Source organism: Mixophyes fleayi, chromosome 1 (assembly GCF_038048845.1).
Source record: "Mixophyes fleayi isolate aMixFle1 chromosome 1, aMixFle1.hap1, whole genome shotgun sequence".
Taxonomy (NCBI): domain Eukaryota; kingdom Metazoa; phylum Chordata; class Amphibia; order Anura; family Limnodynastidae; genus Mixophyes; species Mixophyes fleayi.
In genome coordinates this window covers 409,722,681-409,747,649 of record NC_134402.1, presented here as the reverse complement: position 1 = coordinate 409,747,649, position 24,969 = coordinate 409,722,681, and the positions used below count along the sequence as shown (strand labels likewise).

At 40.9% G+C, this 24,969-nt stretch overlaps 1 protein-coding gene across 1 annotated transcript in view; it reads left to right on the top strand.

Annotated features, from left to right (window-relative positions):
- The first annotated feature begins 389 nt into the window (after positions 1 to 389).
- Positions 390 to 24,969, top strand: part of AP3B1 (adaptor related protein complex 3 subunit beta 1) — a 150,766-nt gene continuing 126,186 nt past the window's right edge. The window contains 3 exon segments of the mRNA XM_075182307.1: positions 390 to 701; positions 20,546 to 20,621; positions 22,928 to 23,002. Coding sequence (XP_075038408.1) covers positions 541 to 701; positions 20,546 to 20,621; positions 22,928 to 23,002 — 312 coding nt within the window. The 5' untranslated portion in view covers positions 390 to 540.

Below are 24,969 nucleotides of genomic sequence, written 5' to 3'. Positions count from 1 at the left end.
GCTCAGGCTAAATACTATTTCAGTTTGTATAAGGGACACCCTTTAGTATCAATCTGATGTGAAATCAGTGATCCAACTAGATTTAATCCTTTAAAAATAAGCTTTTCTGAATAAGAAGCTGGAGCATGAATAAGAAGTGAATAAGAAGCTAACTTCAGCCTCGTATTGGGATAAATGAATAAAGCTGGGAGGAAATAGGACATACTAAACTTTCCTCTGTCCACCTTCCTTCATGCACCACATTAAGAAGTGACATCTCAGACAGATCGATGACGTCACCAATAGTAATGTACACAACTACCTGGAAGGTGACATGTGACACATTCTTACACAGGCGCTGACACGCCCCCTCTGGTGTTTCCCGTTTCTGATTGGTGAAGCTGGAATTCCGAGCCAGCGGCTGTTCCCTCAGCGGCGCCGTGTCAGCGCTCATCCCCCTGTCACGTGACTTTACCCTCCGCCTCGCCCGGCTTCCGTAGTGCGAGCAGTCGGTACCGTGTTCCGCAGTTCTCCCGTCCCAGCACTTAGCGCAGTCCCAGTATGAGCAGCTCCATGTCTAACTCCAGCACGGCCCTCACCTACAACCACGACTACAGCGGTGGAGGAGGCGGGGAGTCTACGGAGCTGGCGCAGGAGGCCACACCGGGCGGCGGCAGCTCCACACCGGCAGGCTTCGGGCTGTTCAGCGTCGATCTGAAGAAGTAAGAAATAGGGGAGGTCAGACAGGAGCTCTGGGGAAAGCATGGAGGATCAGGAGCTGTCATAAGTCTGTGGCCATACTGTTTACTTGTCATTGTGGGACTTGTAGTTCTACAGCTTCATTGACCATGTGCTGAATGTGTCTGCACTGTATATGGTCTGGTGACTGCATGCTGAGACTTGTAGTGCCAGTGATAGCTAAGCTTTGTGCTGTATATTGCTGTAACCTATTACCTTTTTTTAAGAATATTGTTTAGATCATATATATCCCAATAATTGGCAGCATTTATGAAACAAGGCTGAAGTTAGCTTTTCATTCTCTCTGTTTGCTCCACTTTCTGCAGTTATTAAATCAAGTTTGATCACTGATTTCTCCTGGATATCCATTGACATGGGTCTCATAGCTACAACCTGACCAGTAAGGTTGTGGGCATCAAAACAGTGGTGAAGTGGGCACACTAGTCATTTTTAATTTGAATAAGTATCTATAGTTTTTCAATGGTTACATGATGTTGGGCCAGCAATTTGACAATAGAAATCTAGACCTCGGTGACTTATATAAAGCTGACTTTTATTTTTATGTGGCCCAACAATGTTGTAGGCATTATATCGGCTGGCAAATTGGGCACACAAGCTGTTTTTAATAATTTGGGATGGCAATAGGTTGCCTTACATAAAACCCACTTGTTTTTAGTATGGCCGAACAGGATTTTGAGCATCAGAACTGGTGGCAAAGTGGGTATAGGAGACATTTCTAAAATTTATGTTAATAATATTAATAAACGTGAGCTGAAGATTTTCAAGAGTTAAACCATTTTGTTTTTAGACTGACGCCATAAGGTTTTAATAAAAATGGTTTAGCTCTTGATAAAGTATAGCCTCTTATTCCAGTTGGTAAAAATTCTTATAGTGCCTACTTAGCCACTTTTTCTGATGCCCACAACTCTCTGGCCAGTCTAAATATGTACCCTGTAAGGGGTCCTCGTCTAGATTTTCACTGTCAAATTGCTGGTCCAAAATTCAAACCTTGAAAAAACATTCAAATTGGTAAAAAAAATGGCTAGTTTGCCCCCTGATTTAGTGTCCAAAACCTGGTTGGAACAGGATAAATACAATACAATAGGTTTTATGTAAGGTACTCCCCTCCGCAGAACTTCACTGTGAAATCAGTTATCCAACTTGATTTAATAATAGAACAATAACGTTTTTGAATAAGAATTTGGAGCACGAAGAACAAGATAAGACGTGAATTAGAAGTTAACCTCAGTATGTACTTGTGAACCTTTCAGTAATATTCTAAATTATAAGTTAATCTTTTTTTTTTTTTTTTTTTTTTACCCGTCAGAGATTATGCAATTATTTATCAAACATACTTAAAACAGTATTTTAAGTTCATTTTCATAGGGGCCAATTCAATTCAGCCGCGTTATTCTAGGATTAACGTGGCCCGCGCACTATTACCACTATTACGGTAAAAGTGTGCAGTATTACCATTAGTACGGTAATTTTAACGCTGATTTTTTTTTGTTCACAGCTCTTGGTGCTGCAAGCAAAAATCCAGGTTAAAATTACCATATTAACGGTAATTCAAATTGCGCCGCATTATTCCTAGTCTAATGTGGCCGAATTGAGTCGGCCCCATAGAAAGTGTTTTAATCATATGTTCGAACTTCCTCTTATACAATTGTATTCCAGTTCATATGTAGTTCGAAGTCACAAATTTGATTATTTATGTCAAAGTAAACGTAAATAATTTATTGGCCTGTGGCTCAATGTTTCAGTATTTATTCTGTTTAGTAAATCCAATACTCTGCTAGCAGCAATGTATTATTTCATTATAAAATATACAGTTTGATGCTCTTACAGTGCCGTTGGGAGAAAATTAGAAAAGAAAAACTCTTGGACATCAAGTCATTTTTTTTTTTTTTTAAATCTAAATCTGTTATCCAGATAAACTGTCTCCATGATAGTGACCTATTTTGCATGAGTGTCATGCACTCATCTCAATATACATTTATATCCATTTGGTTCCGAACTCACAAAATAGGCGCCGTCAAACTATTTTTTTTATCTGGCTACTCTCTGGTACATCTTCACTTAATCCGTCTTGCGTGCATTTGTGGTGTACTAGGATAGGAAAATAGCCTGAGGACTCATATACGTGGGTGCTTCTTTGTACCAGTGGTATCTTCAGCATTAGCTGTGGTGACTGCAGCTTGAACGGCTGTCAAAATGAAGATCATATGTCTGCATAAAATTTCCTGTACACTGGCATCAAGCAGCAGATGTTGGAAATATTCCATGTGTACTAACATTGCTTTTATGTCGATCAATAATCTATTTTGATAGGCATTCTTGGTACAATGACGGCACTTCAGACTGACTGTGTCATCGGTTCAAATATGTATGTAACCTGTAAATAAAATGTATACTTTTTTTTTGTTCTGGATGCTATGACTGCATCTTGACCTTGTTATCTATTTGGTATTTCTATGTGTGAAAGAACTTTGGGGTTATTGTCTTGGGTTGTTTGGAAGTAGTTATGAGAAGCCTAGTGTAAAAGTTTATTTTCTTCCTGTATTCTTGTGTGCTACCGATAGAAAGCTCTAAGTGTACAGAAATATATATGCAAAATAATTGGCTTAGAAAGCTCTTCACAGGAGCAGTTATTTCTGGTGAAACCAATTAATCTCCAGAACATAACAATTGTGGTTACAAAGATGAGTAAATGGGGTTTTCTGCATCAGTGCCGCAGAATACATTTAGGGCTTGAGTCGTTAAGGAGAGCAAAACTCCCCCCCCCCCCCCCCCCCCCAAAAAAAAGGAGTAGGTTTGCTCATGGACAAACGATGTTGCAAGCGGTGTAAATTAGTTTATTATTTTGCACGTAAGTTAAATACTGGCTGCTCTTTCATGTAGCACACAAATACTTAATAGCTTTATTTTTACACTGAAATGTAAAGTTGATGTAGAACATTCTTTACCCCAACTGTGTGTCTGTCCCCACATTTTAAATTTACCTCCCCCTCCAATGCAACATGGACATGGTTTTGCCCAGATGCAAAGTTACGCCTTTTTTTTTTTTTTTGCTTTGCTCTCCGTAATGACTCTGGTCCTTAGTTTAACTTTGATTGCTAGAACTTCTTATTTTTATTACTTATCCTAACATCAGGAAAAAAAATGGTCATTAAAGTTCTTTTCCCCTTGAATAGTAGAAGCATGGTGTCCAGTACATTCATGGTATTTGTGAGTTACTTTACCCTTCTAACATTGGTAATTGTTGCTTCCCAGGCATAAGAGCCTGGAGAAGTCTGAAATTGCTGAAAGGGCTGCTTTAATAGTTGTCACTGAAGCTGTATGAGCTGTCCCTTCTGCATTGTAGCGTGTGGACCAGTAATGGGCAATGTATAATAGCTGGAGGCCCTCCCACCTTCCAAGGGGCCGCACAGAGAAGAGCTCAGTGCACTGACTTCTCCTCTAGGTTACCGTGTCACCTCCCTGCACTGTGCAGACGAGGTCATGTGACATAGAAGTCCGATGCACCCATTCTCATAAGATCAGGAGTACCTGGGTGGGGGGAGAGGGGATGCAGGCAAGCCTGTGCCCCCCCCCCTCCCCAGCCAGGTGGCACAGGCTTTCTTGGCTGCCTGTTGATAACTGCTGGTGTGGACTTTCAAACTTGCCATTGCTGTACTTAGGAAAATGGTGTATGTGCTTCGTAATAATTGTAAGACACTAGCATCCCACGCACATAATGATATTTAATTGATTAAAATTCATAAACTGCAGGGTGATCTGATAGTTTTTAAATTCTTAAAATGAGACCTGTTTACATAAACGAGGGTTAAAAGATGTGCAGGCACACAAATGGAGCGAAGTCGTCACCTTGGGCGATAATCACCTTCACCCCTTATATCATACCCTTGTACAGCTGTGAGCAGAACACGTCTAGATTACACAACATTGCAGTAACTAATAGAAACCATCTACTGTCAATTTTTCTAATACAGTTTACAAAATGATATAAAATCTGACTGGTTGCTACTGGTTACATCACATTTCTTTTGTTTTCATCAGTATCCCCTTATGGGGCAGATTCAATTCGGCCACTTTAGGATTAACGCGACGCTAGTACCTTTTAATACAGTAATTTTATCCCGGATTTTTACTTTTAGCCCCAAGAGGTGCGAGCAAAAATCAGAGTTAATTATTTTACCAATAGTAGTGCGCAGGCCACGTTATTCCTTGAATAACGCCTCTGTGTTGAATTGGCCCTTATATATCCAAAGTTGGCTGCAATTCAAGGGCATGAGTTTATTGCATACCATGTATAATGAAATAATAGTCCCCTTCGGAAAAATTATATATAATGCAGTCTGGTCTGTGTCCTCATATACATTAATGTGGAATAGGAGAGTAGTCCGTCTAGAAGTTATGCCTTCACATTTTACCTCCGGTATGAAATAATCCCATCCCTAGCACAGACTATACACCGTTGTATAAAACAATGTTTATAAATAATTCAGACATTCATTTCTAAACTTTAAAAACAAAACTTGCAGAAGGGCACTCGCATAAACCAGTTTACCAAAGTACATGTTAAATCAGAGTTTTTGTGGGTTATGGTACATTATCTGGTATTCACTACGTCTGTCTGTAGATGAGTGTAAGTCAGGGGTGTCCAACCTTTTAGCTTCCCCGGGCCACATTGGAAGACGGCAAGTTGGTTTGGGCCGCACATAAGATACACTAACAATAACGATAGCTGATAATCCAAAAAACCATAGAAAACATAGTTAACATTATATATATATATATATATATATATATATATATATATATATATATATATATATATATATATAAGAAAAAAAGTGAGATATATATATATCACTTTTTTTTCAAATCCCCCTATACTTACCTTTCAATCGCCCTGTTCAAAAAATCCTCTCTAGTTATTATACTATAATCACTTTTTGTATTGTTTCGATGCAATATCAATAAAGTGCATTTAAGCCAGGCATTGTATATCAGGGTGCCCTGACCAGGCATGCGGTACCTGACATACATCACTGTGACCCCAAATTGTGACCTGTTTTGCTAATTACACCACTATGTTAGTTAAGGGATAACAACTTATAATGGGCCAAAGAGAATAATATATAATGCCCCATTAGTATTTCAAGAAGAAGTATGTAGCAGGGAGATAAGTTCCATGATGCTCCAGGACCAGGTGACTTTTATTCACTGGTCAGCGTCCCTTGAAATAATGAAAAAAATCCCCCTTAACTCACCTTTTAATCGGCTTGTTCTCCTGTCCTCTTCTCTTCTCCAATTCTGTGCTGCTGATTGTTCTTCTCGCGCGGGTGAATCCTCTGTGCTGCGCTCCGCAATGGATGTTGGGCGTGATCACATCACGCCCGACATTCACTGCGAGCACCGCACGGAGGAGGAGACAAGGGAGGGAGCCGGAGTACCAGCTGACGGGGTAAGTATTTTCTTTTCTTTTTTTTGCAGGATTTTTTTTTAACCATTAACAGTGCTGCCCCCTTGCCACAACCAAAACCCCTTCTGGGCCACATTTACAGGCGTGCTGGACAACCCTGGTGTAAATAATCTAAGGTCCTCTGCGTTTCTGATACTTGGTTGTGCCATAAGGAGAGTCTTGACCCGGGACCATGCCTTAAGATACAATGGAGAAGTTTGATGTAAGACCTAAAACTTTATTTTAGAGCAGTTGTTTGCAAGGCAAATAAAAACTACTATCAAGAATTATCTATATGCGCAGTACAGACGTGTAAATGTCACGTCACAGTGTAACTTCCTAACTGTTTCATTCAAGTAAGCTTTTGTGATTTTGTCCTAAAATATTGCTCAGTTTATACGCCTGTATGGCTTAAGTGAATTGTGATGGTGAGGGGATATTATATTCTATATTATTATATAATATATCTTTGTTACATGTGTCACTTTTGTGTGTTTGAAGTTTTGTTTTACATTGGTCTGAAAGAGTCTAGGGGGCAAATATATCAAGCTGAGAGTTTTTCCGGCGGGTTTGAAAAACCAATCATATTCTAGCTATCATTCTACAAAATGAGAGCTAGAATCTGATTGGTTGGTATAGGCAACATCTCCACTTTTCAAACCCGCCGGAAAACTCTCAGCTTGATACATTTACCCCTAGATCTAATTCTCCCCCAGTTGTAACTGGAAGGTGCAAGATGTACTCTATAAGGTGAGACCCCATCTCCTTCACCAAGTCCTTTAGCTCTATGATTCCCAACCAGGGGTTCGGAACCCCTAGGAGTACTTGAAGTGTTCACTGCGGGTTCTTAGAGAGAAATCCGTAATGGCTGCACTATTCTTAGGGGGGAATTCAGTTAGCCGCGAACTGTCTCACTGACATTCCAGAGACACTTTGTGGCACAAATTTTGACGGAAATCTTCGCTCATATTTCCTCTAACCCCATAGAGGTGTGAGGGAAAAATGAGCAGAGATTTGTACTGTATTTGCCTTCAATGTGCACAGGCCGATATCCGCACATCGCTGACAATTAAATTACCCCCTTATTATCAACTGGATAGATCTACTTGTGATATGTCGTCTGTCAGGTGACATATCAAGTCCCGCCAGGGAGGGAGGAGTTAGAATGATCAGAATGGCCTGTCGGCATCTTGTAGCTCTACAGTATCTGGAGATATGAAACTTTACTGTAGTAACATTGGAGTCTGCTCTGCAGCAATGTCAGTGAGTTAGACAGCTCTTTGCTTCTCTTGAATCCGTGTGCACCTTTATTTGCATTTTGTTCAGGGATGGGGGGCCCAAGGACTAGTGTTGCCCCCAGGCCCACTCATGTCTTAAAACACCCCTGGCTGGAGGGCGGCAGATCACTGACTCCTCCTGAAGTGCATACTTTCTCTAACCAGAAAAAGACACACTTTTCAACAAGAATAAAACAATGTTTCCTATCTAGTTAATGACAAATATAAACCATTGCTTCCAACATTAAAAATCCCAAAAGTGGGACAAAATAAACCTCGCCTCTGCTACACCCAGTTACGTCATACTTTACCCACAAATAGTTATATATGGTCAGAATCCCACCCACATTTCTTTCTGGCTACAATTGACAATGGATCGCTGGTTAAACAAGGGAAGTAAAAACGCTGGCCTTGAAACACACACAATGCAGCAGCATCAACTTCTGATCAGCCATGTGCTGAATTGTCACAACCCCCCTAGAACACCTTTATGACCAACAAAGAGATATTCTCTCAAAATGCAAGAAAATAAAATGATTATTTTAAAATAGGTTTTACATATATTTGGCATCAAGAGCAACCAAAACCACAGTGTGTTGTTCCCGGTGAAGCACTGCAAAACATTTGGTGGGTCCCAGTGTAAATAAAAGTTGGAAACCACTGCTGTAATGTATGGAAATAGCAGCCCATCCCCCAACATGGCAAAGTATACCCGTCATAATCATCAACATTTATTTATATAGTGCCAGCAGATTCTGTAGCACTTAACACTTGGGAACAAAAACAAAGTAATAAAAGATACTGGGTAATACATACAGACGTTGGTAAGAAGACCCTGCTGGTAAGCTTACAGTCTATGGGACAATGGGAGTTTGATACACATGGGTAAGTGCTCTATATTGCATATTGGTTTAGCTAAAATGCAAAGGTAGAAAGTACTTAGTGGGATATATGATCAGTCACACAGCAGTGTTGGTCACAAGGTGGTTGTCTTGTGTGAACTGTGTAATCGGTGGTAATAAGGTAACCTAGTGAGGTGAAGAGGGTGGTTGAGGAATATTATAAACTTGCCTGAAGAGGTGGGTATTCAGAGAACGCTTGAAGGTTTGAAGACTAGAGGAAAGTCTTATTGTGCAAGGGAGGAAATTTCACAAAGTGGGTGCAGCCCAAAAAAATCCTGTAACCAAGAATGGGAGGTGGTGATGAGAGTGGAAGAGACGCAGACCTTGTGCAGAACGGAGGTGTCAAGTTGGGAGATATTTTGAGACTATATATGTATGTATATAATATAAAATACTTCTACTAACATCAATGAAACTGCAGCAACATCTCCTCACTTGTCTCAAAATACCTTCCAACTAGACCCGCTCCGAGGACAGTGGCAGGTGGGGAGTTTGACTGGGGCGGGACACCTGTCAAACCGTAACGCAGGTGTCCTAAGGTGAGCTCAGGGAGGGCAGAAACCTCCCGTGGAGCAGAAGGGCTCCTCAGGAAGTGCTCCGGTCTGCACGAGATCTGCGTCCAGACATTACCTGCTCCCTTTCTCAGTTAAAGGGCTTTATCAGGCTGCACATACTTTGTGGAATTCCCTCCCTCGCACAATAAGACTTTTTCCTCCTGTCTTTAAACCTTTTTCAGTGTTCTCTGAAAACCCACCTCTTCAGACCAGCTTATCAAATTCCACAACCACCCTCTTATCCTCCCCAGGGTACCCTATAATCCACTAAGCACTTTTTACACTTGCATTCTGGCTGGGCCAATATGATACATGGGATTAAGTGCTACATATTGTATACTCCCATTGTCCTATTGAGCAGGACCCTCTTACCTCTCTGTCTCTCCGTCTTACCCAGTATTGTTTTACTGTGTTTGTTCCCAATTGTGTGGCGCTGGCGGTATATAAATAAATGTTTGTAGGTAATCTTTGTGGAGGGATTTAGGAGCCCTTAACCCCCTAGTATGTTGTCATATATTATTATTATAATTGTTCTTCTGTTTATTGGAGCCAATCAGATGACTGAACAAATTTTACAATTGCTAATTTGCATTAGATTTTGCCCCATTTTACTGAAACTTTTAATTGTGCCTGGTTTATAAATGTTACTGGCCACTGCATAAACACTTAGTAGCATGTAAAGCCATAGTTTAAATGTTAAAAGAAATCTAATATGCTAACTTGCTTTTGAGCTCATGTATTTTATGCATTACCAACTGTCTGTGTGTGTATTTTTATCATTTAATTCCCAAATATTTTAAAGTATCTGTATGGATTTATTGGGAACTACTAGTAGTGAATTCAGTGAGAACTTTTCACTGTTATTTTCTGTAGACGTGTTATATTGGGAGTAACCACGTGATTGTAATACAAATGTTACATCTGTAAAAGATTTGCATATCTGAGTATCTTAACTGAACAGGAGGAAATTTTATTTAGGGGACTATCTTTCTTTTAGAGGGGAACCGCTGTGTTGGCTGAATGCGTTGCCTTGCCCTTTATTTGGTTTAGTCAGTATGCGCTTGGAAGTGTGTTTGGCAAATGTGCGTGTGTGTGTGTTTATAGAATGTGATGTTAACCAAAGTGAACCTGCTAACCTTACAGCCTGAGTGGGCATATTTAGCTATGTGAAATGTTTGCATATACAGGAGGAGCTGGCTGCAAATCAAAGGAAGAGTGCTATGATAGACCTCAAACTCATGTTACCTTATAGGGGGTATTAAATTGTCCCAAGTTTTTTTTTCTTATTTTCCCTGCAGCGTTAAAAAAAAAAAAAAAAAAAAAAAAATAATAAAAAAAAAAATTCCTGCGGGTTTATAACTGCAGTAGCGACCGTTTTAATTTAGCGCAGCGTGAAAACTTGTGCAATTCAATTGAAAAAGTGGGAACGCTGCCCCCGCTCGTTAATCATTGTGTTTGCGAGTTTTTGGGGGAGTGAAGGGGAGTTTTAACGCGGTCATGTATAACACAAAAAACAGGTTTTGCATACATTTCCATACATTAGATTGCATTACACATTGATAATATCTACATTACAGTACTTTCCTTAGCATATTTTTTAATTGAACTATTTTTTACCATACAATCATCTATACCATGTCAAAACACATTACTACATTCATATTTGTACCAAAAACCTACATAAATATAATAAATTAGTGATTTTATTTTATTTATTTTTTTTTTCTTTCATTTTATCACAAGAAAATCAACTTTTACATGTGAGGCATTAGTGATGAACATAAGTTTAACTTTTTTTTCACATTATTGCATCATTTCAAATACTTTTCAGAGGTTTTTTATTTTTAACACACCCCAAAGAGGTGCGAGATAAAACAGAATATTTGCCTGTTTTACCCGTCGCATTAAAAAACAATTGAATAGCTTTTAACGCGGCTGCCTCTCGCACACCCTATACTTTCAATAGACCTTCTACTGGAGCGTGACTGGACCGTTTCATGAAAAAAACAGAGCATTAAAAATGGAATTGCATTGCGGGTAAAGTTAACCTGCTCGAAAATTATAAAAAATAACAGCATTAAAATGACTTAACGCAGTCTAAAAAAAAAAACTTGCGGACAAATGAATTCCCCCCTATGTGTGTATATTTAAAGAAAACTTTATAGCATTTTTTCTGTTTTTCTGCCATTAAAATGTTAATGTTAAGACTTTTGCACAATTTTCATGCACTGTTCTAAACCCGCTACCGCTGTATATAATTACACAAACAGTACTAACTTGCATCCACAAGATGTCACTAGAACAATTGCAGTAAATAGCCTCCAAATGCAAACAAGCCTGAGATCTGAGCTCTTATTTGCAGACCTAAACCAAACCAGTATACTCTGTATTTATTTATTTTACACAACATTCGCACTGTTAATGGGAGATGGTAATAGTTTGTATAGTATGATCAGCTGCCTAGTGCAGGGATTAAGAAGTCACCCTTTTTGAAAGCCCTGCAGTTGTTTAAATGGCCAGCCTTCCAAATCCCTTGTCAGATGCTGCTTTTTGTCAGTAATTTATACGTATACAAATCTCTCAGTTAAGATGGGTACATATCTATGCAATTCACAACTGTTGGTTAGATTTTGCGAGAGTGTGTACGCTCCCACGATCATGTTTTATTGTACCAAAACACATCGCATCTGTTGATTTGGTTTTGTAAACTGACTAAAAATCACAATCGATGATGGAACTATGTTGGACAAATGTGGCAGTGTGTATACACTCACGACCGTCAGTGTAGGCAGATATTTGTGGTGTGTATAGGGTCACAATCTGAGAGCTGCAGATATCAGATCTGACTGTAAATTGTGTAGATGTGTACATATAGATCAGCATGTTCATCAAGACTTTTAATCATTGGTGAAATAGTTAGATATTTGAAGTAAGATTGCATAGGTGTGTACCCAGCTTTACATAACGGGTTTGACATTATGGAAGGAAAAAAATAGCAGTAGCTTAGTTTACTGAGAAAACTGTCTATATATTGTCTATTGTTACTGTGTTAAAACAAGGGATCTTCCAACTAATTACCAAGTATATAAAAGGCTGGAGAATTGTCATAAATGTTAATCAAGCCTTTGTTTGGCCAGGAGGCTATAATTATTTTTATAGATGTTATCTTTTTAAATATTTTTTCTTTTTACCGGTTATTTTTTGCTATTTGACCTGATGAAATAATTATTTATGCTTTCCAATGATTCTATGCCCACCCGCATAAGTAATATAAATGTAAACAGAGAATATATTATCCATGTAACAAAAATGTATTTCCAATTAAAGCATAGTACCACTTATACACTCCTTAAATACAAATTCATCTAATTGGTAGGGTGTTTCCTTTCCTTTATTATGTGTGTGATTATGTAGAGGTAATCTTCATTTTCTGCATATTGATTTGTATGGGTGGGAGATGGACTGTTTGCTTTGGTCACTTATAATGAAACTTCATCTATGACCTCCAGCAAAACAATGCTAAAACAGCATATATTTCACAGCAGACCATATGCTTTACAATAATACAGGCGTAATATGATTTTATTCAAGGTTGGGAACATAGAAGCAGTACGGTGGCGTAGTGGTTAGCACATCTGCCTTACAGCTCTGGGGTCATGAGTTCAGTTCCCGACCATGGCCTTATCTGTGTGGAGTTTGTGTGGGTTTCCTCCGGGTGCTCCGGTTTCTTCCCACACTCCAAAAACATACTGGTAGGTTAATTGGCTGCTAACAAATTGACCCTAGTCTGTGTGTGTGTGTGTCTGTGTCTGTGTGTGTTAGTGTTAGGGAATTTAGACTGTAAGCCCCAATGGGGCAGGGACTGATGTGAATGAGTTCTCTGTACAGCGCTGCGGAATTAATGGCGCTATATAAATGATGATGATGATAGAAGCAATACATCCAGCATTATAAAGGTAACTTAATCTCCTGGTAGTTTTTTTTTTTTTTTTTTTTATATGTATGAAACATGAAAGTAAAATACAATGTTCAGTTTGACCCTGACTTTGTCCTGTAGTTAAAAAAAAAAAAAAAAAAAAAAAGAAATAAAAAAACAGATTCACATTCCAAGCTTAATCCGTGGAAAAAGAATGCCTTTGTGTGACAGAAACATGAAAATGACATAACATGTCTGTTATACCAGCTGTATGTGTGCATTCACCAATCTGTTATTGAGGAGTCTGCAAGTTAACCATTCACACTTGGGGCTAGATTTACTAAACTGCGGGTTTCAAAAAGTGGAGATGTTGCCTATAGCAACCAATCAGATTCTAGCTGTCATTTATTTAGTGCATTCTACAAAATGACAGCTAGAATATGATTGGTTGCTGTAGGCAACATCTCCACTTTTTCAATCAAACCCGCAGCTTAGTAAATATACCCCTGCGACTTTTGTCCAATAGGAATGCAAGATAGAGGTTCTCCACCGTTCAAAGCTTTTTTTCAGCACAGTGTCTGATCACATGCTGGGCAGGTTTAGGACTTTGGTACATATTAACTAGGCTTTGCTATCTTTTATATCCAGTAGGCGGTTTACTTGCTCTTGAAGGTTAGCTTTGAATGTAACTTAGTGCAGACTAGTGTGGTACCAACTATTTCAGGGTTTGAAAGGCTCTTGCCGTTATTAATGCCAGATATTGTTTTACAGACAGGCTGGTGCGCATAGGAATTAATATTTTTCTCATGATCACAAACTTATCGCTAAAGTTTTAGTTTCTTATATTTCTCCTGAATATATTTATCAATGTTACTTTTATGTGAAATGACTTGCATTTAGTGTTAGCTTCATTAATAAAGCTGATGTAAACCACATTTCACCCTATATTGCATCACCCTTCAGTTGACTAAACCAGCAGTTCCCAAAGTGTGCGCCGCGGCTCCCTGGGCTGCCGCGGCACTGTCATAGGGGTGCCGCGATCGCCCTAGCAATAAAAAGAAGAAAAAAAACTTACCAATCATCCAGCACCGGATCCTCCTCCTCACTGACTGCCGGGCGTGACGTCATCACGTTCGTCAGCCTCAGTGAGGAGCAGCAGCAGAGAGGACGTCAGGAAAGAAAGTAAGTAAAGGAAGTGAAGGGGGGGCACAGAGAGACACGCTGAAGGTTGACACAGAGAGACACGCTGATGGAGGGGGACAGAGAGAGAAGCTGATGGAGGGGGACAGAGAGAGAAGCTGATGGAGGGGGACAGAGAGAGAAGCTGATGGAGGGGGACAGAGAGAGAAGCTGATGGAGGGGGACAGAGAGAGAAGCTGATGGAGGGGGACAGAGAGAGAAGCTGATGGAGGGGGACAGAGAGAGAAGCTGATGGAGGGGGACAGAGAGACACGCTGATGGAGGGGGACAGAGAGAGAAGCTGAAGGAGGGGGACAGAGAGAAGCTGAAGGAGGGGGACAGAGAGAGAAGCTGAAGGAGGGGGACAGAGAGACACGCTGATGGAGGGGGACAGAGAGAGAAGCTGAAGGAGGGGGACAGAGAGAGAAGCTGAAGGAGGGGGACAGAGAGAGAAGCTGAAGGAGGGGGACAGAGAGAGAAGCTGATGGAGGGGGACAGAGAGAGACGCTGAAGGAGGGGGACAGAGAGAGACGCTGAAGGAGGGGGACAGAGAGAGACGCTGAAGGAGGGGGACAGAGAGAGACGCTGAAGGAGGGGGACAGAGAGACACGCTGATGGAGGGGGACAGAGAGACACGCTGATGGAGGGGGACAGAGAGAGACGCTGAAGGAGGGGGACAGAGAGAGAAGCTGAAGGAGGGGGACAGAGAGAGAAGCTGAAGGAGGGGGACAGAGAGAGACGCTGAAGGAGGGGGACAGAGAGAGACGCTGAAGGAGGGGGACAGAGAGAGACGCTGAAGGAGGGGGACAGAGAGAGACGCTGAAGGAGGGGGACAGAGAGAGACGCTGAAGGAGGGGGACAGAGAGAGACGCTGAAGGAGGGGGACAGAGAGAGACGCTGAAGGAGGGGGACAGAGAGAGACGCTGAAGGAGGGGGACAGAGAGAGACGCTGATGGAGGGGGACAGAGAGAGACGCTGATGGAGGGGGACAGAGAGAGACGCTGAAGGAGGGGGACAGAGAGAGACGCTGAAGGAGGGGGACAGAGAGAGACGCTGAAGGAGGGGGACAGAGAGAGACGCTGAAGGAGGGGGACAGAGAGAGACGCTGAAGGAGGGGGACAGAGAGAGACGCTGAAGGAGGGGGACAGAGAGAGACGCTGAAGGAGGGGGACAGAGAGAGACGCTGATGGAGGGGGACAGAGAGAGACGCTGAAGGAGGGGGACAGAGAGAGACGCTGAAGGAGGGGGACAGAGAGACGCTGATGGAGGGGGACAGAGAGAGAAGCTGATGGAGGGGGACAGAGAGAGACGCTGAAGGAGGGGGACAGAGAGAGACGCTGAAGGAGGGGGACAGAGAGAGACGCTGAAGGAGGGGGACAGAGAGAGACGCTGAAGGAGGGGGACAGAGAGAGACGCTGAAGGAGGGGGACAGAGAGACGCTGAAGGAGGGGGACAGAGAGAGACGCTGAAGGAGGGGGACAGAGAGAGACGCTGAAGGAGGGGGACAGAAAGACGCTGATGGAGGGGGACAGAGAGAGAAGCTGATGGAGGGGGACAGAGAGAGACGCTAAAGGAGGGGGACAGAGAGAGACGCTGAAGGAGGGGGACAGAGAGACGCTGAAGGAGGGGGACAGAGAGAGAAGCTGAAGGAGGGGGACAGAGAGAGACGCTGAAGGAGGGGGACAGAGAGAGACGCTGAAGGAGGGGGACAGAGAGAGACGCTGAAGGAGGGGGACAGAGAGAGACGCTGATGGAGGGGGACAGAGAGAGACGCTGAAGGAGGGGGACAGAGAGAGAAGCTGAAGGAGGGGGACAGAGAGAGACGCTGAAGGAGGGGGACAGAGAGAGACGCTGAAGGAGGGGGACAGAGAGAGACGCTGAAGGAGGGGGACAGAGAGAGACGCTGAAGGAGGGGGACAGAGAGAGACGCTGAAGGAGGGGGACAGAGAGAGACGCTGAAGGAGGGGGACAGGGTGTGAGATGGCGAAAAGGGGGGCAGAGTAATATGGTGAAGGGGTGCAGTGATATGATGAAGGGGCACAATGTGATGGTGAAGGGGCCTAAATACATCTTACGTCATTTTGACACAACTACTTAAAAAAACGGGACTACCCGGTAATTATTTTGGGTTAGGGGTGCCTTGGAAAGATTATGGTGACCCTAAAGGTGCCTCGAACTGAGAAAGTTTGGGAACCACTGGACTAAACTGTAGCTGGCAATCAAAATATTTTATTTATTTTAGTTTCGACCCTTCCCCTTTGTTCTCCTTTTTTTTTTTGTAGCAGGAATTGTATTCTAATCATGGGACAAACATTATTCTGTTACCAGATTGTCTCCTGGACCTGCCCCGCACCCTCCCTCTCATCTATCTGCTTCCATGCTCAACTATAAGGGGGGCCCCATTAAGTTGTTGTACCGGGGCCCTGAATTCCTCTTGGCAGCCCTGGCTGTATCCACAATACTGGCACATTCCCATATTGCAGTTTACTAGGCCTGCTGACATGTAATACTATAGTGTGGATGTGGTGCGATGGCAGGGATGGTAAACTGCTGGTGACAACTTATTTCTGGCAAGTCCCATTTCTGGTGTAAAGTGATGACTTAAGACGTCATATTCCTCTTAGGACTGTCATATCTAGCAGGAACAGTCTCTTTGGAGTCACATACTACATTATTAGAGGACTTTAGACACAGCAGGTGAGCGGGTTTAATTAACTCTACACTGATGAAGAATAAATGCAAAACAGTGTTCACCCTCCCAACCCTGTTTGCTCTTCTGAAGATCTGTAAATTATTGTCCATTGACGACGCTCCTCTTGGTTCCCCAGAATATAGCTCTGTGGTACTCACCCGGGGTCCCCAATATGCTGCTGCCGCTCTCCCGTAGACTGACCCCATTATATGTGTGTAGTTACACATGGCTAATGTACATTTACTAAGAAGTATATCCTTAGCGCTACGTAACCACGCAGCTTCCTGCTAGCCTGGCACCACTGTGTGTGTGGTGGTGGTTTTTTGTTTAATACCTGAAACGATTAATACCCTTTGTGAGAGGAGTGTGCTCACTTGTCATCGTGTTGTACTCTTCAAATCATGTGGCACATGTTGTGAACACGTGACATGGCACACATGCATGCCATAATGTGGCAAAACATCCAATTAATTATCTTGTAAGGTGTTTTGGTTTTAATGTTTTTTTGTTCCTGTTTGATATATATTTATTTAAAATATATTGTACCTAAAATAATGGATTGTACACATTCTTCCATTGTTCCATGCTATGTCCTAGAAATGAGACAATCTCTTTACCTTTCAGAAACTGACCTGACCAAGCTCATTAACCTTTTTATGTAGCTTTGAATGCTTTCTATGATCTAGACACACCTTGTGGGAAGGTCTGCGTTCAGGTTTCCATACACACTTGTAGAGCAGCATTTGAGTTATTGTACATTCTTCTGAGAAGTCATGTGAGTAGATGGGCTTCCTCACTTTCTCCCTTATACCATGTGAACATGACATGTGGGATTGTGTCATCTTAAACTACACATCAGAGGAAAAAAGGAACTTTTGTTTAGAGCTTCCTCTTGTTTGTACATACATTAACAGGCATGAGAGACGCGTTAATCGAGCAGCCCCTAAGCCTTTTCATTAAAACAAAAACACTGGATGATTTGTCACTTGAAGCCAACTGTATTCTATGCAGCATGGCAAAGCTTGTTTTTTAAAGGAAATGGCCTTTGAAAATTTCAAGAAATCTGCTGTGTGCTAGAGGGAGTTGGTATCCTGTTCTGCCACCGTAATTGTGTCCCAGGGATTTATTCGGAAGATCAAGTCTGGGAATTTGAAACCGTTGTCCACTTCTTTGATTGGGCTTGTGGACCATGGAACAGCAAATTAATTTAATAAAGAAAGTGAGTGCTACCTCTGCTGTCAAGTCTGTCCTCAATGCGGCAGACAACCTTCAGCTAAGTTTAAATCCAGAGCCAACTGCTGAGGAAATAGGATTAAGCAGCGCTGAGCAGCCTTTCACTCAATCAATTACTAGGTATGTATTAACATTACAGTGACCGTGTTGCATTTTCTGTCCTTTTTATATTTGTGCGTATTTTATGCTATTTTGCTCTTCAAAAGGTAAAATAAAGTTCTGGTGCTTTGCTTTAATAATTGTGTCCTGATTTATTTATTAATGAAGTCATGGGATGAGTTTTTGAGCATGGTGGGAGGTAATTTATTGAGTCACTTGTAGGCGTTGGCAATGCGAGTATACTGTTCAAATCAGCAAACATACCTGTCTGTCTTGTGCTGTGTGCAGTGCTTTGTACCCGGAGCAGCCTATAGTAAATGCCTTTGGAATTTCTCTCCTTAGTCTCTTACAATGCACCAAGTGAATAGAATATTATGTGCTAATCCTCCTTTCTAAAACAATTATGCTAATGACCTTAGATCCAGTACTTGCTTGATGATCAGAGGTGTCTTTAGAACTTGGGCAACTTGTCAAACCGCTTGTATTTCACTGGGGGTTGAAAAATCTAACCTGAATGTTCATTATGTGAAACATTTTCAGGGTTGTATGTGAGCATTTTTAGTAGTGGACTTTATCATCATCATCACCATTTATTTATATAGCGCCACTAATTCCACAGCGCTGTACAGAGAACTCACTCACATCAGTCCCTGCCCCATTGGGGCTTACAGTCTAAATTCCCTAACACACAGACACTGGTCAATTTGTTAGCAGCCAATTAATCTACCAGTATGTTTTTGGAGTTTATCTGCAATTATCTGGTATCTTGTCTGTAGAAATGAACAGGAGACAAGTTATTGCCTAGTACAGAGAGCTTTAGAAGCTCCAGTATGTGTGACTTTATTGTGCTGTATTTACAAACTGCCCTCGGAAATAACCTAGCTGTGTTAGACTTGCACAGATTGGAAGCTGTCTCTTAATATGCATATGTGATCCATTTCAGACAAGGTTGGAAAGAGGGTGTCTGGAAATAATTTATAAAGAGTACTAATTAACCTTCTGTTTGCCTTTGCTCATAAAAGGAGACTTCACCTCCATTTGGTTGTTTGCCATTGTCAGGCTAAGACACGTGTCCTGCAGTGATATGTTATAGAGCTATGCAGTTATTCTAGTTTTAGAAATGTTTCTGTTTGAGGCATGTGGCAAATGCGGAATTTCTAAGTGTTTAATCTTCTCACTTTTTTTTTTCCTTCAGATTTTGAGGTAACGAGCAGATATAATGGGTCCCCGGGATAGTAGAACACAAGTATAGATGATTCAGCATAAGCAAACAAGCATCATATATTACACATCTATCCATAGCAGAATATACATTCCAGTGTCTTGTATGTGTGCACCTACTTGCCAAGATAACATGGCATATATTATGGTGGCTAGGTAAGGTAGGACTCGGGTGACAAATGTGGAGTTCCCATGCCCTTGGGTGCCATGGTGCTCTGCCAGGCTTTGTATAAGGAGGTCTTGACTGGTAGAGGATGCTAACATGTACTCTACCCAGAACACATAATGAAAGTTAATGTACTGTTCATAATGATAGCGGGACAGGACCTAGGATGTTTTATCTTCAATGTCAGGGAGATCACCAAATAGTAATTGAGGCATTGGGGAAAGCTAGTAAAATACTTGTTTGTATATGAAGGGGGACTGCTAGCGTGACAAGGTAAGGAGTATGGCCACAGATGGGACTGGACAACCACATTCAAATGTACAGTTTAAAAACAGGACAGTAACTATATGGTAATATGAAATCTTTAATTACATCAGGGTTATTGACAACATTCAGGAAAGCAACACTGTGGCACAATGGTTAGTATTGCTGACACAGATTCTGTCCTGACTAGGGCACTATGTGGAATTTGGGGTACTGTGTGACATTTATATGTTCTCGCCATCTTTGGGTGCTTAGATTTCCACCCACAGTTCAAAAACATACCGTGTGTGTGTGTCGGGAACTGAGTTGAGTGATTAAAACATTATCTGTTCAGTGCCACTGTATAAAGATTAAGAAATAATAAAATATTTAAATATGAGTGTCTGAAACAAGAGGATACGACCTTGCGTTGGAGGGAGGGAGAGATTCTGTAAAGGTAACCCACACATGATACAATTGTTTTCAACTACTTGGCGATCAAAATGTTTGTACCATTATATTTTTCACCAATTTTTCTAATATTTGCTTTTTTGTATATAGCGTTTTTCTGGCAGTGATGTATTGACCATGAATCTGACAAGTGCTGCACCAGTTTACACTTGTGACTACATCATCTAATAGTCTGTTCTCTATCCACCTGTAATTGTAGATGTTCTGTATGGCTTTTCCTGAATGTTAATAAAATAAGCGTTGGATAACTTAAAACTTTTCAAAAGCAAAAAAACAAAGCTGTCCTTGAAAAACAGGAAATTAAATCATTTTATAATGGTAAATCTGTTTTTCTGCACTACATATCCTGTAATACATAGTGATTTTATTGTTTGTGTTCTAAATCTACAATTTCTCCCTTGTGTTTAGGAATGAAGACTTAATGCAAATGCTGGAAAGTAACAAAGATTCTGCCAAACTAGAAGCAATGAAAAGGATTGTTGGGGTAGGTTCTTATTCATGTAATATACTTTGTGTACTAATGGTGTTTCTCTACAAAGCTTGTCCAGAGCTATTTCATATTTTTCTGAAGATCAGTGTGTGATAGTTTTGTTTTTTATAGCCTACATAAAAGTTTTATTGTTGTGTCAAAAGTTTATATTTTTTTTTCCCCCTGGATTACAGGGTTATTCTTTTAATATTCTTAGAATATTGTTCTTATTATTTTACATTTAGTTTTTATGAGAGGGCCAAAAAATTAGTAGTGCACACCCAGAAATATACAGCAAAATATAATCAACAACTTTCAACAGCTCCCTTTTTAGTTAGATATTTTAAAATATACTTGTTGCAGTGTTTTATTTTTTTGTTTGTTTTTTTTACATGTTTTTTTATGGGGGTCAGATTGTTTGTTTTTTTTTTTTTTTTATTTTATTTAAAAAAACAAAAAAACCCCCACAACAAACCCCAAAATAAAAACAATTCAAAATTTTATTTAAATCTGTGATTTCATATCACTCTCCGTACAAGCCATGGTAAGTGCAAGCTCTCGGGGTCACCTTTGATCTGACAGGTTAATGGATGAGGCTGATGTTGGAGGAGTCCAGTAATAATGTCACCTGGTCCCACCCAGGAAGTGAATTGTCTCCTGCCCCCGACACCCATGTGTTGTATGTTTGTTGAGAGGATCATGCTTCTCTGTGAATACTGGGTTTCTCCAGCTACAACCACGTCTAAGAACTGAATTGCTCCTTTGATGACACATGGGAGTCACACTAAAGTGACTCGGCTGAAAGACTCTGTGTCTCTTTGATTCAGTTCTTGTGATCTCTACACTGTAATTGCTGAAGAGAGTCCACAAACTGCAGTATGACAACACCCTTATGGGTCTATGTATTAAACGCTGCATGTTTAAGCACCACTTAAATGTACCATGCAGGGGCTGCTCTGGGAACCCTGGCGAAACCCCCCCACATTGCTTCTACTAGTTACCGGCAGCCTGTCGGTAAATGGAGGAAGTGCTATGGCCACAGCACTTCCATTGTAAGCTGGAGAGGCTTCGGCATAATGACAAATGTGTCAGGATGGCGTTGCCTTTCTGCGAAAAGCTGAGCTTTTTAAAGCTTTATGCATTGCAGAGTTTCACAGTCCCCATATCAGTCTATGGGGGCCACAATAAGAGACGTTATATTGATTATCTTTGATTTCTCCTGCCATAGGTCCGTTTATTAGCAGTTTATTCCGTAAAATGGCAATTGCAAAATGATGTTTTCTCCATTTTTAATGCCTGATCGCAATTTAATAGAATGCATCACTGGTGCCCCTAAGCTGTAAGTGACAGTCTGCATAGGGTGCCGTACTGAGATATCAGTGTGCCATAAGAAATCTGCGAACCTGCACAGGATCAGGTAAGCAGCGTACCACTGGAATTCATTGTTTAAACTATATCTAATCGGTAACCATCTATCTTTTCCTTTAAACCACAGAGAGCTTGGTGCTAAACCTACATATATGTTCACAATCTTCTGTATCAAACATTTTTCTTCATAGAGAATTGCTGGGAAGGAGAATATAGTTTTGTTGAGCGATAAATATGTGGGTTTATTTTCCCTTTTACAAATATTCTTCTTCTGTGTTGTGCAAGTGTCGGCATATGTTTTGTGCTGCATACAGATGACCCAACCATTGCTAGTGACCACAGCAAGATTGATTTATAGCCAGTGACCCATTTTATAAACTCTAGTGCCAGAGCAGTATAACTTTACAGCCATCCCGGTGTTTATAAGCTTGTCCGTTGCACACACTTGTGTAACTGCTCATTACAGCAGTATTTGGCTTTATTTGCATAAAGACAAGCAGAGGATAGCAGTGATGTAACAACGCATGGCTAATCGGATGAGCTTACAACTACACAGTACTATTGAACTATTTAGCCTTAAAGCAAATTTCACAGTTTTGGTTCATTATTGGGGGAATGTGAGAAATACTATTTTTAGTATTTAAAGGTCATTTTGTCAAACAAATTCACAAACCTTTTTATGCAACGCTGTAAAACAAATGTACATCTAACTTTCCATCATGTGTGGACCATACCATTATTTAGTCATGTATAAAGTTTTCTTTTTTTGTTTGTCTTTTGCGTTATGAGCTGCACCAGTGTATGTTCACAGCGCTCCTATACTGTATACAATTTCACAAGCATTGCTGAGATAAGATAGTGCTTGATAAGAATAGATTGAGTAGCATTGTTCTACACCTATAGATTGATAAACTCCCTTGTTTGGCTAACTTTTTATTTTCTCTTTTTTTAAGATGATTTCACATGGAAAAAATGCCTCTGAGCTATTTCCAGCTGTTGTTAAGAATGTAGCCAGCAAAAATATTGAGGTAAGCAAAATAAATGTCATTCTGTTCATACTGGCAGTGCTAGGTCATTATTGCTTTATGCATTGTGGTTATGCAGGCTCTCAAAATGCAAATTCAAAAGCACGTTAAAACTCAATATCTGTATGTATCTCTATAACCTCATATATTTGCTCTGTGTGGAGTCTTCCATGGTGTTATACAGGTAACCTGTCATTTCTAATGTGCGGGAGAACTCATCCTACTAGAGGCGCCCAGTCTTCATTTAGAACAGTAAAGTAGACAAAAATAACACCTAGAATTACAAATGTTAAAAAAATAAATAAATACAAAATGCTGTAATAATTCCAAAAGAATTGGAGATGTTCACATCAGTAATGAAACTAAACTGTTCCTTCTCAAAGCCAGGAGTATTTTGATAATCTCACTTTTTGTTATTTTGCTAGGTGATTGGTGGGCTGCTACCTGGTACATCGTAGTTGTATATTAGTTCATGGTCTTAAACTGAGTTTTGTTATCTAGAACACACAATTAGAAAGGACTTTCAGTTTGTTTAAGGTGGAAGCAACTGTGAAAGAAAGAAGTTGAATGTATGAACTTTGTTCATTTGTGTTACTCAGGTGTGTTACTCGAAGCTCATACACAGAGTGGAGGTTGGCACTTGTGGGACTTCAGTCCATTTAAACCTGGTCAGTGGATCCACAGGTCCATATTAGTTCAGTTATTGCTTACTGCAGGTCTACATTAGTCCGTATGCAGCGACATTGGTAAATTGAGTTCTGCTCCTCGCATTAAAAGCTCTCATCTCTAAATACGCACAGTTAAAAAGTGGGTACAAATATAATGTATACTGATACATAAATCAGTCTGCAGAATGGAAGATGTTCTCATGATCTCTGTAAGAAGGGGTTGGTCCTGTGTTGTATATATTTAGAGAAAAGAAAGTCATGTTATTTCATATGTTCTATTCTGGTTGTCTGTTTTGTTCTGAGTGTGACGTGATTATGTACTGCAGGCATCATAGACTTGGGTGGGTTCCACTCGTTCAACCCACCCTTACATCCTTTCTGCATGCAGAATATTGGAGACCTCCAGGTACAATGCTTGAAGCCTCCAGACCTGGTTTGTGGGGTCAATGCTGCCCGTTATTGACAAGTGGTGTGGCCATACACTCAGGTGCCACTTTCATCTGATGCCCAATCTACTTCCAAGTGTTTCTCTGGCTGTAGCCCTGCTGTACCCGGCATGCAGGCTTACACAGCAGTGCCTGTCAGCCATTAAACTGCAACCAACGGAGTCCCAGGGGAGGAAGGCACTAGATCGGAGAGTGGGCTTTTTCCAAAAAAGGGAAACCCTTTTAAAGATACACATGTGTATGATATTGTAGTGTTCATCCTTTAAATGCAATTAATTGTTTCTAAATGGACGTCCTAAGGGCTTGCCCACATGGGCGTTAATACACTTTCAATGTGTATTCTTTTAAAGCTTGTTGAACGTATAGCTGATATGGTCAAAAATAATGTGAACGTATGGACCTGTACACACACTGTATGACAAGCCTAAGCTTCTAATTGTTACATTGCTCTACATTAATTTCATCATTGCCTGCAGTGTTCACAAGTGTTAAGACTTGGTACAATAATATGGATTCGATGAGAGGGCATAACGGGTCTTACGGGACAATCTTGTTGATTTACTTGAGTGCCAAACAAGAGGGTCACTTTCCAGTTTAGCCACATATATTGGTGGCAAATTTGGGAGAGATCTGGCCATTTAATTTAGCTGGACAGACCGTCCACTTCTTTGTTACAGTGTGATTTACCAGAAGATGACCACAAACACAGACCAATACAAGTACTCGGACTGCGTTTAAACCTGCCCAATAATGATCCTATCTGTTCTTAATCTGGCATTGTGCACATTTTGGGGACCCGCACTGTGATATCTTTCCAACTGGACCCTGTCGCCTGTGTGTGACCAGCTTTAGTGAT